Raw genomic sequence first — 21,255 nt, 5'->3', positions numbered from 1 at the left:
CTGGCCCTTTCCAGTTGAAGATATTGAGAGGTGTTTGGTAAACATTGTTCAACAACAACAAAATATAATTGTAAAACGTAAATGGTTATTAATGTACAATTCAAATAAATAGCATATTTGATTAATATTGGGCATATACTGTACACACATTAGCTAAATGACTTGGTTTGATGTTACTCTGAAGTGATTTGAGCAGGCTAAGTAGATCTAGCTAGGCCCTTCATACCCAAAACAAAACTGTAAAGACAAAATTCCAAACTGTCTCCAGGTATATCAAGACTGTAAACCCACCTTCACAATGAAATGCTTCCTCCACAAGGTGGCACCAGTAACCATAGAAACCTGGATGATGTGTTGAAAGTTTTGAGTGACAAACTGTTTCTTGCATAACAGGGAATACTTATTGTATAATAAGCAATATCTTTCGGTGGCTTTATCTGGAAAACAGCTGTATATTTAAAATACATCTTTCACATTTTTGTCTATACATCCTTGGAGTAAAATGTTGTAAATACTGCATGTTGGATATACCTCTATGTAGTGTTGTTATAAAATGGTCCATCCCTACCATGGTGGACCCGAGAACCCACGCCACAACACCACCTACTCCAGGAACACTGTCAATACCACTGATCCAGAAAACACAAGGCATTTCTAGGTCGGGACTGACAGTAGCCTACAGATTAACAGGAAGGCAGTACTGATACTAACCAAACCATCTGCTACAGTATTTCAATGATAAAAGTTGAATGTTATGGATAGACATTATACATTGAGAATGATGTGGAGATAGTAGCCACAGTTACATATGAAAGAGCCAGGAGAGGTTGTTACACACAAGGGCTCTGTTAACGAGAATACTGAATACTTATGCAAATAAGGTATTTCTGTTTTATTTTAGCAAAAAATGTCTAAAAACCTGTTTTTACTTTGTCATTATGAGGTATTGTGAGGATTTTTATTTAATATTTTTTAGAATAAGGCTGTAATGTAACAAAATGTGGAAAAAGTCAACGGGTCTGAATACTTTCCCGAATATATACTGGACGGTATGTCATACCAAAAGATTTTCAGACAGAAACAGCTAACTCACTCACTGTGATGGTGCCGTCTTGTATTGGTGCCGAGTAGGGCTGCCGTTTCATTGGCTCTTAACCAACCATCCTATTTTGTTTGTTTTCTCTTGTTTGTAACTTATTTTGTACATAATGTTGCTGCTACCATCTCTTATGACCGAAAAGAGCTTCTGGACATCAGAACAGCGATTGCTCACCTCGAATTGGACAAATACTGTTTCTTTAATTAATGAGTCGGACGGGAAGGATATCCTCCAAACACCCCGACAGGCCCTCATCCCCATCATTTGCTGGAGAAAGAAACTGATATTTAGTGCAAAGAGATCGGGATGCCTTGTGAGGATCAGGCAGCGAGTGGCTAATCTGCCTTTGCCATCCGTACTGCTAGCTAACGTTCAATCGCTGGAAAATAGATGGGACGAACTGAAAGCACGTATACCCTACCAACGGGACATTAAAAACTGTAATATCTTATTATCCACAGAGGAACTTCGGAGCTCTGTCAGAGTGACCATTGGGTTCTTGGTCACCTCCCTGATCAAGGCCCTTCTCCCCCGATTGCTGGCCAGCTCTAGGAAGAGTCTTGGTGGTTCCAAACTTCTTCCATTTAAGAATGATGGAGGGCACTGTTTTGGGGACCTTCAATGCTGCAGACATTTTTTTAGTACCCTTCCCCAGATCTGTGCCTCGACACCATCCTATCTTGGAGCTATAAGGACAATTCCTTTCACCTCCTGGCTTGATTTTGCTTTGACATGCACTGTCAACTGTGGGACCTTATATAGACAGGTGTGTGCCTTTCCAAATAATGTCCAATCAATTGAATTTACCACAGGTGGACTCCAATAGAGTTGTTGAAACATCTCAAGGATGATCAATGGAAACAGGATGCACCTGTGCTCAATTTCGAGTCTCATAGCAAAGGTTCTGAATACTTGTAAATGTAAATAAGTAATTTATTCATTTTTTTACATTTGAAAAACCTCTGTTCTGGAATTCCGGCACCTATTTGCCTGGATCCAGTACCTCTGTGGCATGACAAATAATTGTCACTGTTTACATTGTAAAAATTCAAAGGAAAGCGATCAGAGTTGGGCTATATCAAGTTTCCTCCTTGTTAATTACCCTGCCCACTAAAAAACATATTTTGAAAATGTACATTTTCAACCCACGCTTGATTTACTTATTTTACTAGGCAAGTCAGTTAAGGACAAATACTTATTTTCAATAACGGCCTAGGAACAGTGGGTTAACTGCCTGTTCAGGGGAAGAACGAGAGATTAGTACCTTGTCAGCTCGGGGATTTGAACTTGCAACCTTTCCGTTACTAGCCCAACACTCTAACCACTAGGCTACCCTGCCGCAGCAGGGAATAATGTGATAACAGATTCAGGTTGGGCAGGGCCTGGGTTTAAGTTTGAGCGTGTTTGACCGACGTATGAGGCCATCTCTGTAACGAATGCGCTGAGAATCGGGAAGCAAGTACAGGGAGTGCATCTTTAATTAATTAACACAACACAACGAACAACGCACTGACATGGAACAGAGTCAATAACACCAGAGGAAAGAACCAAGGGGAGAGACAGATATCGGGAAGGTAATCAAGGAGGTGATGGAGTCCAGGTGAGTGTCATGATGCGCTGGTGGTCGTAATGATGGTGACAGGTGTGCGGGATAATCAGCAGCCTGGTGACCTAGAGGCCGGAGAGGGAGTATTCGTAACAATCTCTTTCACAGAACTAGAATTAGATTATATTATGATCGCTCTCCCCCTCTCTCTGCTCTGAAAGAGATGAGCCTGCAACTCTTTCTCCATCTCTCCAGCATTGCACTTCATCATTTATTTAAAATAATGAAATATGCCCATTTGATTTATTTTCCTTGTTATAGAATTGCACTGTTATGTTAGATATGCAACATTATTTGCAAAATATATTACTCGTTGTAGGCGGTAGAGCGCAGGTGCGAACACATCTTCTTTTTGAACAGACAGTAGACCTAGCCCACTTAAGCCACAAAATCTAAAACCAACCAAATCTGTTCGGGAACATCGATATTGACATGTTTTCACAACTAACCTTATTTCATTAAACTGTTAGAGAGCCCCTCTCTCTGCACGTCTCTACCCACTCGAGAAGGTTATAAAGCAGAGCGAGAGAGAACGCGATGGAAGTGGTAAGATATTCTGTAAGGTCAGCCTATTAATAATTCAAAATATAAAATATGCCCTATTGTAACTATATTCTAACCATGGACATTTTCTTATTTGTGTTGTACTTAAACATATTTTGCTAATGTCGGCAGTCATGTAGAATTGCCTAACCCTAACCCATGCAATGCTTTATTAGATGGTTATCTGCAGCCATAGCTGCAGGAAGTAGGGGTGCTGAGGGTGCTACAGCACCCCTTGAAAAATTAGAAAACAAATGTTTTTTTATAAACAACATTTTTTATTGTTATTTTTTGTAGTGCACTGGACCTTTAATAATCCTGTATTAGAGGACCAATATAGCAGTCTGCAGGCAGGCAAAATGTTGTTTTTTTTACAGCAAAATGTCACAGTCTCCTATACATTTCACATAGTCTACTATGCATTTCACATAGTCTACTATACATTTCACATAGTCTACTATACATTTCACATAGTCTACTATGCATTTCACATAGTCTACTATGCATTTCACATAGTCTACTATGCATTTCACATAGTCTACTATACATTTCACATAGTCTACTATGCATTTCACATAGTGTACTATACATTTCACATAGTCTACTATACATTTCACAGAGAACGTTTATTTTCACACACCCAATCAGAGTCTAAATATTTAGAATGCAAGAATGGGTATTCAGACATGCCCCTGGACAACAAGACATTGAGATTTGGGAACTGTTGTTAACTGAATGAAATAAATCAATCATTAACAGATGTGTTGATATATGTCTCTTTTGTCTTTTATTCTCTGGTTTGAACAGCACAAAGACAGAAATAGCATCAAGATATATAAAGCACAGTCACGGACATAAAAGTTAAACAGATGAAATCAACAGATAAAAGCAAGGCAGCGGCTGCTAGTACAGGCCAGGAAGGCAATGGGTGTGTACGAAATATGTAATCATACTAAATACTATTTAGAATGTACTGTTAAGTAAAACATGAATGCAGTAAGCAACAAATATAACTAGGATCTAGGATCAAACATTCTAGGATTATACATACTAGGATCACACATACTAGGATTAAACATTCTAGGACCATATATACTAGGACCATACATACTAGGACCATACATACTAGGATCACACATACTAGCATCTAGGATTAAACATTCTAGGCTCATATATACTAGGACCATACATACTAGGATCATACATACTAGGATCACACATACTAGCATCTAGGATTAAACATTCTAGGCTCATATATACTAGGACCATACATACTAGGATCATACATACTAGGATCACACATACTAGCATCTAGGATTAAACATTCTAGGCTCATATATACTAGGACCATACATACTAGGATCATACATACTAGGATTATACATACTAGGACCATACATACTAGGATTATACATACTAGGATTATACATACTAGCATCATACATACTAGGATCATGCATACTAGGATCATACATACTAGGACCATACATACTAGGATCATACATACTAGGACCATACATACTAGGATTATACATACTAGGATCACACATACTAGGACCATACATACTAGGATTATACATACTAGGATCATACATACTAGGACCATACATACTAGGATTATACATACTAGGATCACACATACTAGCATCTAGGATCAAACATTCTAGGCTCATACATACTAGGACCATACTTACTAGGATCATACATACATACTAGGCTCATACATACCAGGATAATGTGTCATCTAATGCAGTGTTCCCCAATTCTGGTCCTCAAGTACAACCAGAAGTAGGACCATATTTCTGTGGCCCACAGACAAGTACACCTTATTCTACTTGTCATCTAATCATCAAGCCCTTGACAGGTGTTAATCAGGTGTTTTTGTCCGGGGCTACAACTAAAATGTGTGCTGTTGGGGTTACTGGAGGACTGGGGTTGGGAACCTGATCTAATGCCCAATTGCGTTGTTTACTGCCATACGTTCATTTTGGTACAGCACATCCCCTGATCTTATTTGCAGATGTTGTAAAACACACCTGGGTCTGAAAAACTGATTCTCTTCCACAATAGCATGCAGTGAATTCTTAGCCGAAATGTGAATGACATCCTAGCATTTAAAACAAATGCCGATGACCGAATACCCGCACTTGCATTCTAGTTAATAGGCTTCAGTGTATGTGAATAGAGAGTTTTATAGTATGTTGAAATTTCAAACATCGAGTAAGCTTAAATGCCAGGATGTCATACTCATTTGGCCATTCATCTAGTAGAATTCACTGCACCCTATTGAGGAAGAGAATCGTCTTCTCAACAAGTGTGTTTGACAACAGCTGATGATCAGAATAGGGGACGCACTCTACAAAAATAAACCAAGGGAGGGGTACAATCGCTATTGCACATTAGATGAAGCCTTCTCAGTACGGATAAGTAGTGTGTTGATATTTGTTGCTTTCTGAATGTGTTTTTATTAAACGGTGCGTGCTATCTAGTATGTAGTATGATTAGTACACAGTATGTTGTTTAGTAATTAGTAGGCAAGACATTTCACATAGGCTACTGTATAACTTTCAATTTTTTCAAACCTAAACAGACTACTATTTAGGATGCAGGTACAGGTGTCCGGACTCTACCAATTTCTCTGTGATAGTACAGGTGTCCGGACTCTACCACTTTCTCTGTGATAGTAGTAGTTATCGTTCTATAGCTACAGCAGTTTAAACATGAGATTTACAACACTGTTGTTAATGGAACGTGGAGCAAAGAACTTAATATTATACAATTTCAGCTTTTACACCATCTTCATCCTCCTCCTCATCATCATCATCACTGTCCAGTAGGTATTGACATTTTATGTACTATGTTGTATTTACATACAGTATATTTAATTTTTTACCTTTATTTAACCAGGCAAGTCAGTTAAGAACAAATTCTTATTTTCAATGACAGCCTGGGAACTGCCTGTTCAGGGGCAGAACGACAGATTTGTACCTTGTCAGCTCGGGGGTTTGAACTCGCAACCTTCCGGTTACTAGTCCAACGCTCTAACCACTAGGCTACCCTGCCGCCCCAGTGGGTCAAAAAAGTATTTAGTCAGCCACCAATTGTGCAGGTTCTCTCACTTAAAAAGATGAGAGAGGCCTGTAATTTTCATCATAGGTACACTTCAACTATGACATACAAAATGAGATTCTCCAGAAAATCACATTGTAGGATTTTTAATGAATTTATTTGCAAATTATGGTGTAAAATAAGTATTTGGTCACCTACAAACATTTCTGGCTCTCACAGACCTGTAACTTCTTCTTTAAGAGGCTCCTCTGTCCTCCACTCGTTACCTGTATTAATGGCACCTGTTTGAACTTGTTATCAGTATAAAAGACACCTGTCCACAACCTCAAACAGTCACACTCCAAACTCCACTATGGGCAAGACCAAAGAGCTGTCAAAGGACACCAGAAACAAAATTGTAGACCTGCACCAGGCTGGGGGACCTAGCGAATGACCTGCAGAGAGCTGGGACCAAAGTAACAAAGCCTACCATCAGTAACACACTACGCCGCCAGGGACTGAAATCCTGCAGTGCCAGACATGTCCCCCTGCTTAAGCCAGTACATGTCCAGGCCCGTCTGAAGTTTGCTAGAGAGCATTTGGATGATCCAGAAGAAGATTGGGAGAATGTCATATGGTCAGATGAAACCAAAATATAACTTTGTGGTAAAATCTCAACTCGTCGTGTTTGGAGAACAAAGAATGCTGAGTTGCATCCAAAGAACACCATACCTACTGTGAAGCATGGGGGTAGAAACATCATGCTTTGGGGCTGTTTTTCTGCAAAGGGACCAGGACGACTGATCTCTCACTGTGTAGTACATTTGTTTACCACTTGTATAGTGATTCCCTTTAATGTTGTCATGTTTTCTGTCTCTATTTTATGTTTTTCCTCCATTTCCTTCATTTTATGAGTCAGTTCTTTTTCATTATGACCATATTGATCCTTTAATTCATCAGTCTCCATTTTGTGCTTTTGTCTTAGTTTCTCCTTCTCTTCTTCATGTTGATCCAATAGTTTTTGGATATCATTTTTATATTTCTCTTTAAAGGTATTCATTTCCTCTGCAAGTCTTCTGGCCTCTTGTTCATATTCATCCATCATTTCTTTTGTTTTCCTTTCATAATCTGCCTTCATTTCCTTCAAATTCTTCTCTTCTTGTTCTCTCCTGACTTTATCTTCCTTCTCCTTCCTCCTGTTTTCTTCTTCACGTTCTTGTTGAAACGTTTCCTCCAGTTTTCTTAGTCTTAGTCTCTCCTCCACTTTTCTATTTACACCCTCTTGAAATCTTCTTTCCTGTTCCTCTCCACGTTCTTTCTCCCACTGCTTTTGTTGTATTGTCATTTTGTCTGTCAACTCTCTCCTCTTTTCTTCAAAGTCTTGTTCTATTCGTTCTCTTTCTTTCTGCTCTGTTTCTCTCCTCTGCGCTTCTGATTCCTTCATCTTTATTCTATATTGTTCCCTCTCTCTTTCAAACTCCTCTCTCAATCTCCTCTGTTTTTTCTCTTGATCTACAAGAGTTTGTACCTCCTTCTGTCTCCTTAGCCTTTCTTCTTCCTGTTGTCTGTCTCTTTCTTTCTTCAACTGTTCCTCCCATTCCTCTTTTTCTCTACGCATGACCTCTTGGAGTTCTGTTTGACCTTTCTCTGCTTCCTCTATTTTGCTTTGCCACTCTTGTCTTTCTTCCTCTTCCTTCTTTCTCCTCTCATCCTCTTCTTTTTGTCTCATTTTAATTTCTTCCTCCTGTTCCCTTTTTAGTTTATCAAACTTCCTTTCTTGATTTTGAAGCTGTTCTTCTCTGTCTTTCTCTTCCTTTCTCAGTTTTTCCATCCTCATTTTATATTCTTCTTCCTTTTCTTTTTGTTGTTTTTTAAACATTATTTCCTGAGTTTTTATCTCTTTTTCCATCTTTTCTTTTTCTGTGTCCCATATCTTTTTTCAACTTTTCATCTTCTTTCTTTTTTTTGTCCTCCAACTCTCTTTCTTTCTTCTCTGCTTTCTCCTTGTCTCCATGCTCTTTTCGAATAGCTTCCTCTCTCTCTCTCAACATGTTTTCTCTCAGCTGTCTTTCCTCCTGAACTTTCAATCTCTCCTCTTCCAACTTTGACTTCATCTTTTCCATGTCTGTTTCATGGCTGACCTTCAGTTTCTCCATGTCAGCCTTTATCTCCGCCTCTCTCTCCTTCAGTATTGCTTCCTGTTTTTGTTTAATGGCGGTCTCTGCCTCCTGGAACATCTCATTGGTATAGAAACTGCCCTTGTTCATGGACACCATTTCATTAATCTTCTTAAGAAGCTTATTGACCTGTGTGCGGTTATTGTTGTCCTTGTTGTTGAAGACATGGAATCTCCCTCCACAATCTCTGATCAATTTTTGCAGTTTGGCAATCTTGCTTTCCCCAATGTAATCTTGAATCAACATTGTTCCCAAGTCATCTCCTCTAGTAAACAGAACTAAGCAGAACATTCCTGCCCGTGGACCAAAGGTTTTCTCTATGAGGTCCAAAGCGTTCAGCTCCTCTTGTGTTATTGTCCCGATTTTTAACACTATGATAAACACATGGGGTCCAGGAGCTGACAGGGAAACACATTTCACTATCTCTTGCTGAACATCTTTATTAGACAACGTTGTGTCAAAAAGACCAGGTGTGTCCACCACAGAAACTGTTCTTCCATCAACTTTGCCGACTGCCTTCTTGCAAACTGTTGTCGTAGAATTACTGCTGATTTTAGACTCAAATTCATCTCTGCCCAGGATAGTGTTTGCAGAGGCGCTCTTCCCGTTGCCAGTTTTCCCAATCAGCACCACCCTTATGCACTCTGTGCTGGAACACTCCATTTCAGCACCTACAAATTAAACAATAAATGATAAGATATGAATGTTAATTACTGCATGAACTGATATTGAAATCAACATTGAAGGTTCATAGTGTTAAATCATTGCTTTCCCAATCACCCCCCAGTATTTGTTCTTCCCTGTGTTCAACAAACTCACCTTGTGACGTGTTCCTGATTATCTCCTCTAAATCCTTGATTCTTCTGTTCTTTTCCTCCAGTTCTGATTGGTGTTTAGCCTCCATGTACATGTACAGAGTGTAGCAGGTTCTGTTCTGATCCATCATTTTGATTATTTCTGTTACAAGTTCTGTTGTCTGCTTAGCGTTCTCAATCTTTGAAGCATCAAAGATTTTATACCGCCCTCCGCATATCTTGATCAGTTGCTTTGTGTCTGCATTTTGTTCCACAAAGTCAACTGCAGTTTTATCGACTGGAATGTTATCCTGTCTAAACAGGACCATGACAAAGTCATTGACTCGTGAGCTGAGAATCTTCTGGATGGTCTCCAACTCTCCTCTGTCTTCATCAGTGATTGGACCCAAAGGTACGACCATGAGGAAAGCATGGACTCCAGAGTCACAGAGAGAGACACAGTGGAAAGTATCACGCATCACTTCCTCCTGAGTGAGATGTGTTCCAAACAGAGCAGGCAGCTCGATGAGGGTGACCGGCCGACCACACACCTCTCCTTCTCTCTTCACACACACTGAGGAGGAGCTGGACTTTGGACTGGACTCTGTCTGACCCAGTATGGCATTGGCTATAGAAGTCTTCCCAGCTCCTCTTCTGCCACACAGCACCACGTTCAGTCTCTGAGCCTTTGGTGTCATGGTATCATGTGTCGTCTCTTCATTGGAGGTGAGGTATCTCCATTCATTCTCCTCTACCATCTTTTCTATCTTTTGATTTAACTTTTTGTGGTCACAGCCTTGTTTGTACATTTCATGATGCCTTCCTCCACATTCTTCAATCATTTGTCTCAGATGAGGATTTCCTGTGACTCCCTCGTGAGTAATAATCACCATTGAGTACTTGAAGGCCTCTTTACCAAATATGCTCAGGATCAACTTGAATGTGTTTCTGTTCTCCTCTGTGAACTTCTCAGGCTTCAACACCAGCAGGACCCCATGAGGCCCAGGAGCAGAGAGAGACTTACATTTCTCCATCTCCTGCATCAGGGACCGCACAGTCAGAGGTGAAGCAAAGAAGTCTGGAGTCTTTACAACAGTAACAGACTTGCCATTCACCTTCCCACTGGCTGACTCACATTGCTGTTTATAGTTGAAGAAAGGAGCAGGCCTAAAAGCCTCTTTCTGTAGGATCATGTTACCCACTGTACTCTTCTTGTCATCATTCTTCCCCAGAAGCAGAATCCTGAGTGAAGACACTGTAAAACACATGTACACATTGATTAATATACGGATATGCATATAAAACATAATGTAGTTGACCTGTTTACCAAATTTTCACACTGGAGGATTGTCCCTGTTACAAATTAATCATGTTTTTCTCCCAATGCTTGTTTTCAAAATGCTTGACAGTAGTAGTCAATAATATTGTTTGAGTTCAATTCCAGCATTTTATTTTGCACAGTTATTTCCCTGGTATCCCTCACATTGTACGCCAAAGCACCATTATTAATGGCCACCATAGAGCCCCACAATGGAGGTGTCATAATACCCATTAAACCTAGAGGTCATACAGGGAAATGGTACCAATCGTTTTTTCACCATTCATTTTTCCAATAGGGGATTTTAGAATCACTTAAAATAAGGGCTGTGTTTCGTGTAGGCTTAGGTAAGAATCTCTGGATTAACTATCTAATGTTATCTACATGTAGTAATGAATAAATTGGCAACATTTCTTTAAATGGACAATTCTGTGAACTGTCTTGTGCAAGTTTTAAAATGACCTGTTAGCAAAATTGTAAGCTATGACATTCAGGAGCTTGTAAGGATTTGTAGTTTTGCATGATATCTACATTGATGGTAATTAGCATTTTCTAATTTGAGAGTAAATAGAGACAAATATATTGATAAGGGGGGGGGGGGGGGACATCTACACAGCACATCGCTGCACTAAGCAGCACCTCAAAAATAATCTCTAAATGTTGATCCGTATTTGTCTTTGTATCCACCAGAGGGCGCAATGACCTCAAATTGATAGATACTGTTGGTTTACGAGCTGTGAACTCATATCTCATTCTAATCGTTAAAAGTGTTAAAACAAAACAATGACATGAGCATGGTACTAGACTATAAAGTACAGTAGGACCTCAGAGATACAAACACATTGGGAATGGAGGTCGGCAGAATATTGAAATGGACTTAAGTGAAAAATAAAACGTATATATATATATATTTTGGTCACGTCTACCTACACAGCTTTTGTACCATATTTGCCTATCAGGATAGACATTTTGAAAACAGAAACAACAATAATGAAAATGTGTCCTAATGACAAATCCTTCTGAGCCGTAGTCCTCCCTCATAAGTGATACCAATTCTGAAAAAAAGTTTACACTATTAATTTCAGTGACTTCCTCTTAGCAGTCCATTTAAACCAGTAATAATGAAACAAAAGTTAATTGTCAGTGGTATTCAATGTTCATTTCACAATAAGTTTTGTGCTCTCTGTATACTTACCAATTTCTCTAATGTTCTCCCATTTGTCCAGTTGTGCTGATTCACCTTGTTCCAAAACATCCTTTCCAAGTTCTTCCTCAGAGGAAGATTTGAGACTTCCATCAGTTTTACTCCTGTGTTTTTCCTCTTTCCCTTGTACCATGCCACTTGTATCTTCAAATACATCACAGGTGAGATAGTCTCCTCCATTCTCCTTTACAATCTTGTCAACATCTGCTATAAGTTGAGTGCGGTCACTGAGGTGCTGCCTCCCTCTACAGGCTCTGACCATCTGATTCAGAGGGTGATCCTCATCCATGTGTCCCCTCTTGTCTTCATGAGTTGTCAGTACCATTGAGTAGTCAAAGGACCGGTCACTGAGGGTGTCTAGGATCTTCCTGATTCTGTCTCCCTCTTCCTGTGTGAACTCCTCAGGCTGCAGCACCAACAGGAACACATGAGGTCCCGGGTCAGACAGAGTGACACACCAACGCAGTTCCTCTGAGAGTTTGTCAAGTGAGATGTGAGGGTCAAACAGGTCTGGAGTGTTGATCACAGCTATGTGTTTGTCCTCCACCTGACCCCTGGCTCTCTCACAGTGGTTGTGTACATAGTTGGGGTCAAATGCCCCTCTGTCCAGGATGACGTTCCCAACAGCACTCTTCTTAGAGCCATTCTTGCCGAGCAGCACAATCCTTAGCTCTGTAGGACTTTCAGACACTGTAACATAAACACCACCACAACCTTATTTAAAATGTCTGCTGGAAAACATTGTTGAATATATTGACACTAACATTTTGGTTTGCTTTTCTTTCAGAACATTATGCACCATATTTCAACAGAACAACATAAATGCACAACTCTTCAATCTAGACAGAAAAAAAATATGTTTGATATTTTATTGATCACTCACTCTTTGGGGGCAATAGTTCCACACTGTTGCGTCTCAGGGCCTTTGGATTCGAGACTGAAAACACATCCAATTAACAAGCATCAGTATTTTGTAATGACGTTAATGTTGATTGTTGCTTGTGTTGAATGTGTGTGATGCAGGGCAGTATTACATGAGCGATTTTAAGACAAACTGAAATCATTTTTTGAAAAGCAAATAGGAACCATTTTAACGACGAATAGGTGCTAAGTGGCATAAAAAAAAGTCAAAGTCCAGGCACTCGTGAGAGTTTGAAAATTAAAAACCCACTAATGTATAGGCTAAAACGTTATTAATATACACACATCAGGTCTGACAACCTGATTCCCTTTTAAGAGCATCTGTGGTTCTTGTAGAATAATTGAAGTGCTCCTGCTACTTTCTTCTGAAATAATTTTTTTGTTGAGTAGCTATGTTGGTTTTCGGTAAGCTAATTTAATGTCATATCAACGTTATTGTGAACAATTGATCAAATAATAAATCAAATATTGTGCTGGTTGGTTCCACTTCAAAATCAAATTGCAACTATTTGCATCAGCTTTTTGGGAATACTCAAGATGATGTATTTTTATGTATAATATACTTTACTTTTAATGTTTCTCAAACACTAAAATATTAAGTCCAGCATAAAACAATGGCTAAGATCCAACTTAATTGTATCAAATCCAGAACTGTTAATCTACATTAGATCTACTTAATCTTTCCCAACGGTTTTGATATCTATTCATCATGATCCATTACACCTCATAGCACAACAAACTGTTTGATACTAATATACAAATGTGCTTTTGTTTCTTCAAACATGCATACAACATTGTGTAAAGTATTGTAATGTAAAATATATATATATTACCCACAATCCTCTGAAAACAGTTTTTACAGTTTACAATTCCCACCAAGTGGACTAATCGTATAGGTGCACTGCATAGAGTGTTGGCCTTTCAAGCCAGTGACCCAGGTTCACTTCCTTCCCCTCCCTGTCGTTCGCTACATTGGTGTCAGAAGTGGAATGACAGCCATAAGGTCATCGGAGCGCACAGCCTGGACATGTGAGGGGACTGACTAGCCCACGCACGGGGACATGCCTTCCCGTTTGAAGGGGGCAGTTTAGCGAGTCTCGATAAATGTGCCATATTACAATTCCCATCTGTCTGACAGTTATCAGAAATTATCACAATGCAATACTTCTTTATGATCTTCTATGTAGGACGTCGGAGTACAAAAATTGGTTAACCACCTAACTGAGGAACTAAATTGAATCTTGCGTAATACCCAAGATGCAGTCGCACCCTTAAAAACAAAAAAACATTTGTCACAAGAAACTAGCTCCCTGGTATACAGAAAATACCCGAGACCTGAATCAAGCTTCCAGAAAATTGGAACGGAAATGGCGCCACACCAAACTGTAAGTCTTACGACTAGCTTGGAAAGATAGTACCGTGCAATATTGAAGAGCCCTCATTGCTAATAAGAACAATCCAAAATATATTTTTGGTACTGTCACAAAGCTAACTAAAAAGTAGCATTCCCCAAGAGAAGATGGCTTTCACCACTTCAGCAGTGATGAATTCATTAACTTCTTTGACGAAAAGATTATGATCATTAGAAAGCAAATTACGGACTCCTCTTTGAATCTGCGTATTTCTCCAAAGCTCAGTGTGCTTGAGTCTGCACAACACTGCCAGGACCTAGGATCAAAGGAGACACTCAAGTTTTTAAATCCCATCTCAACACAACAATCATGAAAATAGTCAAAGCCTCTAAACCTTCAAGCTGCATACTGGAGCCTATTCCAACTAAACTACTGAAAGAGCGGCTTCATGTGCTTGGCCCTCCAATGTTGAACATAATAAATGGGTCCCTATCCACCGGATGTGTACCAAACCGGATGTGTACCAAATGTGGCAGTAATAAAGCCTCTCTTGAAAAAGCCAAACCTTGTCCCAGAAAATGTAAAAACCTATTGGCCAATATCGAATCTCACATTCCTCTCAAAATTGTTTGTAAAAGCTGTTGATAGCCCATCATAGCCCTGAGACTGCACTCATGAAGGTGGTAAATCACCTTTTAACTTCTCTGATCTCCCCATCCCGGATCCGGTATCGTGAATACAGACTCAAGCTCATTACCATAACGCAACTTTAACTATTCATGAAAATCGCTAATTAAATGAAATAAATATGCCATCTCTCAAGCTTAGCCTTTTGTAAACAACACTGTCATCTCAGATTTTCTAAATATGCTTCTCAACCATAGGAAAACAATCATTTGTGTAAAAGTAGCTAGCTAGCGTAGCATTTAGCATTAGCATTAGCGTTAGTATCCAGCAGCAACATTTCAACAAAAACATAAAAGCCTTCAAATAAAAGCATTTACCTTTGAAGAACTTCGGATGTTTTCAATGAGGAGACTCTCAGTTAGATAGCAAATGCTCAGTTTTTCCAAAAATATTCTTTGTGTATTAGAAATAGCTCCGTTTTGTACATCACATTTGGCTACCAAAAAAACCCGAAAATTCAGTCCTCAAAACGCGAACTTTTTTCCAAATGAACTCCATAATATCGACTGAAAACATGGCAAACGTTGTTTAGAATCAATCCTCAAGGTGTTTTTCACATATCTCTTCGATGATATATCGTTCGTGGAAGCATGGTTTCTCCTCTCAATCAAATGGAAAAATACTTGCAGCTGGCTTTGCGCACCAATTTCCACGCAGGACACCAGGCGGACACTTGGAAAATGTAGTCTCTTATGGTCAATCTTCCAATGATATGCCTACAAATACGTCACAATGCTGCCGACATCTTGGGGAAACGGCAGAAGGTCTAAGCTTATTCCTGTCGCATTCACAGCCATATAAGGAGACATTAGAAAACAGAGCTTCAGAAATTCTGCTCATTTCCTGTTTGACGTTTCATCTTGGTTTCGCCTGTAGAATGAGTTCTGGGGCACTTACAGAGAATATCTTTGCAGATTCTGAAACTTCAGTGTTTTCTTTCCAAAACTGTCAATAATATGCATAGTCGAGCATCTTTTCGTGACAAAATATTGCGCTTAAAACGGGAACGTTTTTTTATCCAATAATGAAATAGCGCCCCTATAGACTTTGCCGTCAGACCAAGGTTTGGCATCTGTCCTGCAGCTATTGACACTATCGATCACCACATTCTTTTGGAGAGACTGGAAACCCTAATTTGTTTACTCGGATAAGTTCTGGCCTGGTTTAGATCTTATCTGTCGAAAAGATATCAGTTCGTCTCTGTGGATGGTTTGTCCTCTGACATATCAATTGTAAGTTTTGGTGTTCCTCATGATTCCGTTTTAGGACCACTATTGTTTTCACTATATATTTTACCTCTTGGTGATGTCATTCAGAAACATAATGTTAACTTTCACTGCTATAAGGACGATACACAGCTGTACATTTCAATGAAACATGGTGAAGCCCCAAAATTGCCCTCCCTGGAAGCCTGTGTTTCTGTCAAGTTCGTTGTAAGGATCGGACCAAGGCGCAGCGGGAGTAGAGTTCAACATCATTTTAATAAATCGAAACTCACTGAACAAAACAACAACTAAACATAGACAAGATCCCACAACACAAAGGAGGAAAATGGCTACCTAAATATGATCCCCAATCAGAGACAACGATAAACAGCTGTCTCTGATTGGGAACCATATCAGGCCAATAGAATAGAATTACAAAAAACCCTAGACCTACAAAACACTAGACATACAAAAGCCCTAGAAAATACAAAACTAGCGTACCCACCCTCGTCACACCCTGACCTAATCAAAATATAAAGAAAACAGAGATATCTCAGGTCAGGGCGTGACACTTATTACCTTTTTAAACAATATTACTTGAATTGCCTATGGGAAAAGTGTACAAATGTGTATTCGCATCAGTAGGCTAAGTGACTGAATTGCATCAGAAAAGTATTAGAAAGTTCAGGAAAACATCAGGGATGCTCATCATGTAATAGGCCTAATGTGTGAGTGTGTGTGTAGAGAGAATATCTGCATTGCTTTCAATTGCTTGACTAATGATCATGAGTACTCACCTCAACTTAGCTAACATTCCTCATTCCAATTGTAACCAAATATCCAAACGGAGATTCAGTGAGAAAAAAAAATCTGACATTGATTAATTTATCAAGATGAGTTCCCATGCTTGTCTCAAAGCAGCACAATGACGTTGTCCCAATAAAACGGTCTTTTAATTATCAGTTGGCCACACATGGCAATTCCTTTACATCTATTATAACCAGTGGTGAAGTGTTTTTTTTTTGTTGGTAGCCTACCAGAGCACCATTTTTATTATTATTACTAAGCCATGATTTCTGAATGAAAGTTGGTACCAACATGAAGACTATTGTATAAAGTCAATTTAGAATATATGTTACATACAATACTTTTTTGGTTACTACATGATTCCATACGTGTTATTTCATAGTTTTGATGTCTTCACTATTATTCTACAATGTAGAACATAGTAAAATAAAGAAAGACCCTGGAATGAGTAGGTGTGTCCAAACATTTGACTGGTACTGTATTTCACTGTGCTGCTGACTATCAGGCAGTGAGAAGGCTGTTACTGAGTGAGTGAGTGAGTGAGTGAGTGAGTGAGTGAGTGAGTGAGTGAGTGAGTGAGTGAGTGAGTGAGTGATTGATTGATGGGGGAGAGGGGGATGGCCGGAGGGGTGTGTGTGCTCAAAGTACACTGATTACACTGATTAAGAGAGCGCTGCAGCACAGGCAGCTGAGTCACGGTGACAGAACAGCACCTGAGCACGTAGACAACTTTTTACCAGTTGTAGGTAGGCTTGTTGGATGGGTCATTATGGAGACACCCCTTTTCCATCAAATATATTAACGTGCTAGAACTGATATAATGGAGACAAAGCTCTTGAAAACTACTTCTGCTCTTTAGATAAATTCGCTCAGAGGTGGTTTAAAGTAAACTGCATTCTAATGTCAACTTTTCTTATGGATAACAGTATTGAGTCAACTTTCTTATGGATAACAGTATTGAGGTGAAGGGTTTTACTCATGCTCAGTTCTATGGTCTGGAGCACTGCACGAGTGGAAATTTTAAATTGAAGTTATGGACCTCCCTTGCATGCTTGTGTTATGGGAAAAAGTCCACAATTAAAATTACATTAAATGTGGAGGATGATAGGCTAGATTTGCATCTGTTGGCCATGAAGTAGGCTATTAATTTCAATGCCATTGCAGGCTACTGTAGCCTAGCATTAAATACAATAACTCAGTTTGTTGTTGTAGCCTTGTGTAATAAATAGGCTACCTGCATCTAGCTCAGTAAACCATGGCAAAATTGAATTGCAATTATAAACCCCGATTTGAGTCAGTATTCTTTGCTTATTGAAATAAGTAAATCTCGCAAATAGACCATTTATAACGGTTTGTAGTCTTAACATCTGTCACATTACAACTGCACAATTGGCAGAAAATAGCCCAACATTCATTCTTAGAGATTTCGAGATCCTCTGTCCAACTTTCACTCAAACTCTCCTGTCGGATTTATCTATAGTTATGCACATGCACAAAAGGGATTTATTCACAATTATAAACTGGGTGGTTTGAGCCATGAATGGTGATTGGTTGAAAGCCATGGTATATCAGACGTGTATCCTGGGAATTACAAAAACATACTTTTTACTGTTCTAATTATGTTGGTAACCAGTTTATAATAGCAATAAAGGACCTCAGGGTTTGTGGTATATGGCCGATATACCACAGGTAAGCGCTATGTCCCAAGAACAGCCCTTAGCCGTGGTATATGGCCATATATCACACCTCCTCGGGCCTTATTACTTAATCATAGCAGTCAAAACAAGTTAAATTGACATCCATTGAAGGAAAATGATCAGGAGAGTTTAATACTGGCAATTTATATTTTCTCTTGCAACATATTCTTAAACTCGCAATAATTCATTTCTTGTTATTTTTTGTTATGATTATTTTGGGTACTTTTTACCCCCTTTTTCTCCCCAATTTCGTGATATCCAATTGGTAGTTTCAGTCTTGTCCTATCGCTGCAACTCCCATACGGACTCGGGAGAGGCGAACCCTGTACCCAGGACCCTTTTCCACATTCCAGACCACGGCACTGCAGCCACAGTCAACTAGCTAGGCCACGGTTACTGTACTATATTGTCATCGGCACTCCAGTAAATTAGTTAATGATAAATCTTTTGACAGTGATTATCCAACAAAGTAAATTTAGCCACCAATTTAACTCCTAACTATGTTGCAAATGTGAAGAGCAAGTTCATGCCTATTGATCATTAACTCGTATGGATACTCACTTTATTAACCACAGCTGATAAAGCACGAGGAGGGAGAGAGGTGCAGCTCTAGCAGGCATGGGAGGGGCCCTACCACAGAGTTTCTAAACCCAGAGATACAACATTGCAAGACTTCGGGGAAAGCTTGACTATGTAGAACAAGCCGGGGTTTGGGGTTTGAGAAGTTAATGAGAGATGTGAAAGATTATTCCTTAATTGTTCATTTTCTCAAAATCTAAAGGCACAACCTAGATTTGAGCCAACGTCTTAAGTAGCTGAACATGTTATTAAGTGACAAACTGACACGTTACGCAGACGACCTTTGGACCCAATGACGTGAGCTGAGCATGAGCTTAGCTTGCCATGACATCTCCTCCAAGTGTGATCAGGGATTTCTATTGGATAAAGAGTTTTAGCCTATCTTTATATTGAACTGTCTTTGGCGTACTATGAGCTAGTGACATAGGGAGTTGCACAACTGAATGCATTCAAATGTGTCTTCCCGCATTTTAACCCAACCCCTCTGAATCAGAAACGTGCAGGAGCTGCCTTATCGACATTCGTCATTTTAATTCCATCTTCCATTTATTATATATCTCTTAACTTTTGCAACACGCGGAGGCTCTATGACTGTAGCCTGTTGCCGCTTTGATGTATGATTGGCTGCATAAATGAAAACATTTATCTCTCTCTACTGCAGCAGTCGTGTCCGGATCTGTATGGACCCTTCCCAAGAAGTCAGTTAAAATTACACAAACCCGAGACCTGTGACAATCATATCAGTTCCGACACAGTACCGAGACAGTCATATCAGTTCCGACACAGTACCGAGACAGTCATATCAGTTCCAACACAGACCCATGACATTTACATTATTAACATTCAGGTTTTACATTTTTATAAATAAACTGGATAACAATAATATGGTGCCTGCCTGGTGAAGGCATTTCTCCAGAACCCCATGTTTCAGATATTTCCTGTAAATGATTTTCCACAGATACAGCATAGAGATTGTTGTAGGTCATACTAGACGAAGAGCAGTTGCCCAAGATGAGCCAACAAAAAAAAATACATTTAGCCCGTTCTGCAAATTGAGTTAGAAATGTCGGCCAGCAATATGAATGATACGTTACAAGATTTGGTGAACATCAGGCCAATACATATATTGTTGAGGTTTTACTGCTCTTACCTTCGTCTCTGAATGATGCAGCGTCCGCCATTTCATCCTTCAAATGTCTGCACTGGACAGATAAATGTGAAAGTGAAACTTCAAGAAAAACATATTCCTCCTACCTGTTAAAGGGACAATTCATTTTGTGGAGTTGCGGAGAGACTGCAATCTACATGTTGAATTTGTTACAAACCACTAACTTGAACATTTGTAAACAGAATAACAATTTGACTGCATTTTCTCCACCTGGCATACAGTGCACTCGGAAAAATATTAAGACCCCTTGACTTTTTTCACATTTTGTTACGTTACAGCCTTATTTTAAAATTAATTAAATATTTTTTCCACTCATATATCTACACACAATACCCCATAATAACAAAGAAAAAACAGGTTTTTATACATTTTTGCAAATTTTGAAACTGAAATATCACATTTACATTAGTATTCAGACCCTTTACTCAGTACTTTGTTGAAGCACATTTGGAAGCGATTACAGCCTTGAGTCTTCTTGGGTATGAAGCTACAAGCTTGGCATATCTGTATCTGTGGAGTTTCTCCCATTATTCTCTGAAAATGCTCTCAAGCTCTGTCAGGTTGGATGGGGAGCATCGCTGCACAGCTATTTTCAGGTCTCTACAGAGATGTTCGATTGGGTTAAAGTCCGGGCTCTGGCTGGGCCACTCAAGGGCATTCAGAGACCTGTCCCGAAGCCACTCTTGTGTTGTCTTGGCTGTGTGCTTAGGGACTTTGTCCTTTTGGAAGGTGAACCTTCGCCCCAGTCTGTGGTCCGGTGCGCTCTGGAGCAGGTTTTCATCAATGATCTCTCTGTACATTGCTTCATTCATCTGTCCATCAGTCCTGACTAGTCTCCCAGTCCCTGCCGCTGAAAAACACTCCCACAGCATGATGCTCCCACCACCATGCTTCACCATAGGGATGGTGCCAGGCTTCCTCCAGAAGTAACTCTTGGCATTTGGGCCATTTGGGTTTCATCAGACCAGAGAATCTTGTTTCTCATGGTCTGAGAGTCAATCAATCAAATTCATTTATTAAGCCCTTCTTACATAAGCTGATGTCACACAG

At 39.5% G+C, this 21,255-nt stretch overlaps 1 protein-coding gene across 1 annotated transcript; it reads right to left on the bottom strand.

Annotated features, from left to right (window-relative positions):
• Positions 1–8,149: 8,149 nt before the first annotated feature.
• LOC139375847 (GTPase IMAP family member 8-like) lies at positions 8,150–20,249 on the bottom strand. The gene is made up of 5 exons (XM_071117770.1): positions 20,188–20,249; positions 12,673–12,726; positions 11,781–12,479; positions 9,293–10,522; positions 8,150–9,144 (listed from the first exon to the last, which is right to left on the bottom strand). Exons 1-5 carry the CDS (start codon positions 20,216–20,218, stop codon positions 8,168–8,170), a joined length of 2,991 nt encoding a protein of 996 aa, XP_070973871.1. The 5' UTR covers positions 20,219–20,249; the 3' UTR covers positions 8,150–8,167.
• Positions 20,250–21,255: the final 1,006 nt, after the last annotated feature.

This window comes from Oncorhynchus clarkii, chromosome 20 (assembly GCF_045791955.1).
Source record: "Oncorhynchus clarkii lewisi isolate Uvic-CL-2024 chromosome 20, UVic_Ocla_1.0, whole genome shotgun sequence".
NCBI lineage: Eukaryota > Metazoa > Chordata > Actinopteri > Salmoniformes > Salmonidae > Oncorhynchus > Oncorhynchus clarkii.
The sequence above is the reverse complement of the archived record's forward strand: the minus strand, read 5'-3'. Positions and strand labels throughout refer to the sequence as shown.